Genomic DNA, 7,922 nt, shown 5'->3' with positions numbered 1-7,922 from the left:
CACATCTGAAACTAGAATGAGACTCATGGGAGTGCATACCTCCGCCCAGGCCTCACTCATAGATACCAGCCACCTACATATGTCTGATTTTATTAATCACTGAGAAATTAACCACTCACAATGTCAGGAAGAGAGAAAAAGTTCCTGGATCTGTCCCTTTATCCCCGACCCTCTGGGCTGAGACTCATCCTCCATCCAAGTCTGGAAACCTGTTTATGTAATCCAGGGTTTCCGCTACATGTAATTGATCGTGGCGCACCGCCACGGCAAAATAAAAGCCGCCACACCTTCAGAATGATGATTTTTTTTTTTTTTTTTAATGTTAAAACAGTGTAAAGCAGGTTTTCCACTAGAGGTTGCACAGACTAGTCCCCTGCTCCACAATGACGTTTTGAGCTTGACGTCGACTAGTCGCTGATCATGTAACAGTAGGCTACAAGAGTAGCGGCTTGAAACAACAGCTGAGTGCGCTGAATGAAAAAAATACGAGCGCAGTCAAGCTGGATAGAACGAGCGCGTACCAGACAGGAAGTCGGGCACAGAAAAGGCGAGAGAATCCGGTCAATTTTCAAAATAAAATAAATGATGATTAAGTTTGCTTGTCCGTCTATAAGTATTTGTCAGTTGCGTCTGCACATAAGACACATCCATAGGCTACATACAGCGCTAGAGACAGACCTGTGTTTGGAAAACCGAGCAGATACAGACGGGTTGATGTTTGACCGGCGCGGAGAGAGAGAGCAGGAGAAACTGCCGCTTCCGCGGGCAGTGTGTCCGGGCTGCCGGCAATTAAAAAAAACAAAAAAAAAACTCCGCTCATATCGACAGCTTTACGTCGCGCACAACAACAACAGAAGCAAGCAACCAGGAAAAACTAAAACTGTGAGTGAAACTGTGACTGAGCAGGACTGTGATGGTGACGAGGCCTGTGTGTCGTTTTCCTCCCTAATTGTTTAATGAACAGTAGCTACAGTATTTTCTTTTGCACCTGTAGGCTATATGTTACAAAAAAACAAACTGATTTACAGCTTGTTGTTTATAAAGCTGCTGTACTGTGGACTCATTTCTGTGCATGAGCTGTCAGTCAGTGAAACAGATTGTTGCAGAGCATTTCCCTCCTCCTGGGATTTTAGTTATGATGGGAAAAATATGAATGATGTCATCAGCGACTAGTCGACGATCCGGTCGCGCGCACGCCCCTCCCCCCCCCCCCCCCCCCCCCCCCCCCCCATCAGCCCACCCTCGCCGCCACTCTTTAAAAAAATCCTGGCGGAAACACTGTAATCATACTGACAAACCAACCAATACACCAACCAACACACCAACCAACACACCAACCAACCATCCAACCAATCAACCAACCAACCAACCAACCAACCAACCAACCAACACACCAACCAACCATCCAACCAATCAACCAACACACCAACCAACACACCAACCAACCATCCAACCAATCAACCAACACACCAACCAACACACCAACCAACCATCCAACCAATCAACCAACACACCAACCAACACACCAACCAACCATCCAACCAATCAACCAACACACCAACCAACACACCAACCAACCATCCAACCAATCAACCAACACACCAACCAACACACCAACCAACCAACCAACACACCAACCAATCAACCAACACACCAACCAACCAACCAACACACCAACCAATCAACCAACACACCAACCAACCAACCAACACACCAACCAATCAACCAACACACCAACCAACACACCAACCAACCATCCAACCAACCAACCAACACACCAACCAACCATCCAACCAATCAACCAACACACCAACCAACACACCAACCAACCATCCAACCAATCAACCAACACACCAACCAACACACCAACCAACCAACCAACCAACCAACCAACCAACCAACCAACCAACCAACCAACACACAAACCAACTCTCAGACTCTCTCTCTGTGGTTTTCTGTTTTCTGCTGGTTTTTCGGTTGAATGTCATCTGAGGCTTTGTTGCTTCCTCAGAAACTTCGTCCTGGCTGAGACAGATCGTTGTGTCTAATGAGAACAAACAGGAGACCACATGGGTTCTGCTGCAGGAGACATGAGCTCATCGTCCGTCCGATGGGTCTGATCCTGAAACCCTCCTGCTGATCTGTAGATTTTAAGTGTGTGTCACTTCAAACAGCCTCATGTCATTAAAACAGAAACCAGAAGGACTGAAGGTAAAAAGTTCCTGATGTTCTCCAGACTGTGAGGGTTCAGGTTTCTGCTCCTGGTGGTGGTTTACTGCCTCCACAACAAAAACACTTCGGTTTCTAAAACGTGAAGTTTGTTTCTGTCTGAGTCTCTTGTCACTGTTCTCAGGACAAACGATTATCAGAGAAAATATTGATCAGATTAAAGTTATCACTTCTACTGTGTCACAAAGAGGACCATGAAAAGAGTTCCTCATCCAAAGATCTCACGGTTCGTTGTGAGTTATAACAGTTTACTAAAGAAACAGGAAGTCCTACATGTTCTGGTGACGCTCAGCATCCTGTCACCAGGGAGACAGACAACATCAGCAGCACACTGTCACCATGGAGACAGACAGTCTGATTTGATTGGTTTTACAAATTTTACAGATTTTATTGACTGCTCCGAATGTATTGATTTTACTGATTTTGTCTTTTTTACAATATAATCGATTTATTTGATGAAGACAAACTAAAGTCTACTTCATTAATCTTGAATATAACGATTCAAATTAAATTAATCTTAATGTCCTCAAGAAACTCTGAGAGGCTGAAACAGACTGAAAGAGTTAATACAAGGTTAAAACCATCCACACACACACACACACACACACACACACACACACACACACAGCTGTAAGATAAAGTGTGTGTGTGTGGAGGGGGGACATTCCTGTGTGCTGACTGCTACGACACATGGAAACCATTAGAGAGAGCGAACAGAGAGAGAGAGAGAGAGGCTGACAGCAGTGTAACAATGAAACAGAGTGTTTCACTCACTCACTCACACACACACACACACACACACACACACACACACACACACACACACACACACTCACACACACACTCACACACTAAGCTGATCACTGATCCTGCTGCAGGTATCACTTATGATGATTGATTATTAATGTTGAGAGTGACGATCAGTGATCACAGACGTTCACAGACGTTCACAGCTGATCCAGAATCAGTTAAATCCAGAGTCAACATCTGTTTTCTCAGTTTAAACTCGCTGGTAATTTGGAGCTCTGTGATTGGACGGCACCACTGGTGTAGGATGACATCACCACTGAAGATGAACTGACTTCCAGTAAAGTGTTCGAATAATGTGATCGATAAAATACAGATTACTGCGAGAGGTCAGACCAACATGAGGGATTATAACAGATTAGAGTATTAAACATTAAAGACAGAGATTATTCAAAACGTGGGATTATTTGACAGAGAATATTAGATTTGAGTGGTTATTTGACATAAAAAATGGAGATTATTATACATTAGAGATTATGAAACATTAATGACAGATTATTAAACAGAGAAACTATTAGACATCAAAGATTGAGATTATTCTAGATTCTAGATTATTAGACAGAGAATATGAGACATGAGAGATTATTTGACATCAAAAATAGAGATTATTACACATCAGAGACTGAAATGATCAGAGATCGGGGATAACTAGACATTAAGGAGATAACTTAACATCAGATGATCAGGTATGATCAGAGATGATCAGGGATGATCAGAGATGATCAGAGATGATCAGGGATGATCAGAGATGATCAGGGATGATTAGAGATGATCAGAGATGATCAGAGATGATCGATGTGTAGTCGTAGCAGAGCATTCCAGATTAAAGTGTAGTGGAGACGTGAGGTGGATCAGTTTCCTCTCTGTGTGTCTCGGCTCTATTTTCAGCAGCTGTCGGTGGAGGGAGAGCAGAGCTCAGCTGTCCTGCCATCAATCACCTCATACTCATACACCCCCACCCTAACCCCCACCCCCCCACAAGACCCTGCCCCCCTGCAGGCCTCACGGTCTCAGCCCAGCACAGAGCTGCAGCGTCTCGTTCTGATTGGATCCTTCCAGGCAGATCGAACCACAGAAGAAGAAGGTCAGTGCCTCCTCATCATCGCGGCACACTGATGATGTTTTCAGAGACGAGTCACAGAAGACGAAACGCTCAAAATAAAAGTCACCTGGAACCATCACGAGTGTGACGTCACTTCCTGAGTTTGTTTGAGGGGAACTAAAGAGTCGAGAGCTGAAACTACTTTAACAGTATCAAACGTCTCAGCTCACTGTGGACGCTCATTATTCAAGAAATGATGTTCTGACATTTATTACTGATCGATCAATAAATCCAGAGACGTCACAGTCAGTCGTCGGCTGGTTATCAGTCCTCTCTCTGTCAGTGGTCACCACACTATGTGATGTCACCAGCAACAGCCAATCAGCACTGAATAATCTGGATGTGTAAAGTGGAGTTAAAGTATGAAGTATCAGAAACACATTGTACTCAAGTACAGCAGCCGAGTAAATTATAGTTAGTTACTTTCCATCAGTGGTTCTCCACTTTGATTTAGAATTTTTCCTGTAAAAGTACAACAATTATTAGTTATCAATGATCAGTTATCAGTTATCAGTTATCATTTATCAGTTATCAGTTATCAATGATCAGTTATCATTTATCAGTTATCAATTATCAGTTATCAGTTATCGGTTATCAGTTATCAGTTATCAGTTATCAATGATCAGTTATCAGTTATCGGTTATCAATGATCAGTTATCAGTTATCAGTTATCAATGATCAGTTATCAGTTATCGGTTATCAGTTATCAGTTATCAGTTATCAATGATCAGTTATCATTTATCAGTTATCAGTTATCAATGATCAGTTATCATTTATCAGTTATCAATTATCAGTTATCAGTTATCGGTTATCAGTTATCAGTTATCAGTTATCAATGATCAGTTATCAGTTATCGGTTATCAATGATCAGTTATCAGTTATCAGTTATCAGTTATCAGTTATCAATGATCAGTTATCAGTTATCGGTTATCAATGATCAGTTATCAGTTATCAGTTATCAATGATCAGTTATCAGTTATCAGTTATCAATGATCAGTTATCAGTTATCAGTTATCAATGATCAGTTATCAGTTATCAGTTATCAGTTATCAGTTATCAATGATCAGTTATCAGTTATCAGTTTTCAATGATCAGTTATCAGTTATCAATGATCAGTTATCAGTTATCAGTTATCAATGATCAGTTATCAGTTATCAGTTATCAATGATCAGTTATCAGTTATCAGTTTTCAATGATCAGTTATCAGTTATCAGTTATCAGTTATCAATGATCAGTTATCAGTTATCAGTTATCAGTTATCAGTTATCAGTTACTCTCCTGGACACGTCATCATCTGTTCCCTGAAAACATCACATCGCTCGGCCCCTGGAGACGATGTCACAAACCTCCACCAACACGACCACTTCCCCACTACGGACCCAGTATGGACCCCAAAACACTTCCTGCTTCCCAAAACACTTCCTGCTTCCTAAAACACTTCCTGCTTCCCAAAACACTTCCTGCTTCCCAAAACACTTGCTGCTTCCTAAAACACTTCCTGCTTCCTAAAACACTTCCTGCTTCCCAAAACACTTGCTGCTTCCTAAAACACTTCCTGCTTCCTAAAACACTTCCTGCTCCACACGGCCCTCTTAAAGCTCCTGCTGGTGAGAAAGTTGGTTTCTGAGTCTCTGAACTGGTCCAGTCCTGATCCTCGCTGAGCCGACCGACAGTCCCACAGAGACTTTTATCCAAGCGGAGCTTTAAAGATTAAAACTGAGCGAGGACGTTGAGACAGGACATTCTGATTGGCTGACAGGCGTCAGGGCTGAGAGCTGAGTGCTGATCCAAACGCCTCAGCAGAACTTTAACATATATTTATTTGACTCTTCACAGAGGAAGTTTTCACTTCAGTTTGTTGTTAAATCATCTGCAGTAAAATCTGAATGAAAATGATCCTGATCCACTGTTTATTACTTGTTTTCATCAAAGTCCAGAAACAGTTTTATGGGTCAGAACTAAGTTTTTCTTGTCTCCTCTCACATGGAGCCCGACTGTCATGGAGGGACTTTTACTCAAGTAACTGTTTGTACTTCTGCTGCACCTCAACTCAACCGTCACTGTCGACTCCACCATGAAGCGTCGAGGTGAGAGAGGCTCTGTGGAGGGTTAACGAGCAGACTGACTGAAGATCAGCTGGTTTCGGTCCGTAGAAGGTTCAGCTGATGCTCCGAACAGAAACAACAGAATCATCCTGACGTACACGAGAAACACGTGTGAATGTGCAGCTGGAAGGAGCTTTAACATCTGCTCGTCAGTGTAAAGTCATGGACTGTCGGGGTTAATGGGTTTTCTGGAGAGTCAACCAACCAGACAGCACAACGACCGTGTCGGGCTCCGTTTAGGATGTCTGGTGGTAAATTAAAGTAATAACGGCTGTTTTTAATGAGACTTTTTAGTGTTTAAGGACTTTTAAAAGGGTAAAAAGATCCATTAAGAAACATTAATGAAGAGAAAGAGCCTCCTTTTTCTATTAAAGGTGAAATATGAAAGTAAATCACTAAAATGATCAAGAGAACATGAAGGAAGCGTAAACTCTGAGAACCAACGAGCTACGAACACAGCTACACAACCAGGGAGCCAATCAGCTGTTCACACCTGTGGCTCCAAACACACCTGAGACCAACGACAACAACACCACAACACCACAACACCACAACAACACAACAACACAACAACAACACAACAACAACACCACAACAACACCACAACACCACAACAACAACACAACAACAAGTTCCCTAAACGTTTCCTCTCAGTCACTTTGTCTCAGTATTTAAAGCTCATCAGACGTTCGTTGTTTCTTTATTTCTTTGCTTTCACATCAAAGAGTTTCAGTCTGACTGAACATTATAATCAGATTCATTCATTTTGGTCCATATTTCATATTTTCCTAAATAGTTGTGGGTCTGTTCTGTGGGCTGAGTTCTTCCCTGTGTTAATGTGTGCTGGTTTCATGTGAGTTCTGGAGGAGAAGCTTCAGGAGCTGTTGACTCAGAGGTCTGAGCAGCTGTTCTGTCTCCAGACGTCACAAAGTGTTTCATTACTTCAGGAAATATATTTTCGTGTCAGTTCTATGAAGTGTGAAGATTCAACAACAGCAAACACATCTTCATCACCATCATCTTCATCATCATCACCACAGTCTAACCTCTCAGCTCGTGCACGCCCTCCAACACGCGCTCAGTTTGGCATTGTGCGTAAAACGTGCGTAAAACGTGCGTAAAGCCGCGCACACTCACCGATGGAGACCAGCCTGATGTGCTCCCTCTCCAGGAACTCCAGCGCCACAGAGACGTTCTCCAGCTTCATCTGCCTGAAGTTGGGTCTGGAGTGGTACTTCCGGTACATCTTCTTCTGGCTCAGCACCTCCAGCAGCCCGATCAGCTTCAGCCCGTCGCTCAGGTCCTTCTGTAGGTCGTTGATCCGCTTGTTGATGCACTTGAGGTGCTCGTTGCACCACCTGGTGAAGGTGTTCTGCTGGATCTTCTTCCACGGAGCGTCCTCGGCCAGGTCCTTCTCGGTGGCCGGCATCTCCTCCTCCTCCTCGCCGATGTCGGCGGAGCTCTGGTAGAACTGCGGCGGCAGCTGCTGCGGCTCCAAGTAGCTGCTGTTGCTCATCATGGTGCCCGCTTTTATAGCGCCGAGTGGGAAGAGAAGAACGGGCAGCAGAAAAAAGAGAAGAGAAGAAGAAGAGGAAGAGGAGCGGCGGGGGCAGAACCGAGCCTGCGGGGAGGGAACCACTTCACCAAAGTCTGCGTGAAGAGTGAGAACATCCAGAGTC

The 7,922-nt window shown here is 43.6% G+C and overlaps 1 protein-coding gene across 4 annotated transcripts in view; it reads right to left on the bottom strand.

The window, feature by feature from the left end:
- Positions 1-7,762, bottom strand: part of LOC141008555 (filamin-C-like) — a 74,220-nt gene extending 66,458 nt beyond the window's left edge. For 3 of the 4 annotated variants that reach the window (XM_073480978.1, XM_073480980.1, XM_073480981.1), the window contains exon 1: positions 7,381-7,762. In XM_073480978.1, the coding sequence (XP_073337079.1) occupies positions 7,381-7,762 (382 nt within the window). The remainder of the gene's footprint in view (positions 1-7,380) is intronic. The other variant, XM_073480979.1, reaches the window with a different exon arrangement.
- Positions 7,763-7,922: the final 160 nt, after the last annotated feature.

The sequence above is a fragment of the Pagrus major genome, chromosome 14, assembly GCF_040436345.1.
Source record: "Pagrus major chromosome 14, Pma_NU_1.0".
In the NCBI taxonomy this organism is placed as follows: Eukaryota; Metazoa; Chordata; class Actinopteri; order Spariformes; family Sparidae; genus Pagrus; species Pagrus major.
The sequence above is the reverse complement of the archived record's forward strand: the minus strand, read 5'-3'. Positions and strand labels throughout refer to the sequence as shown.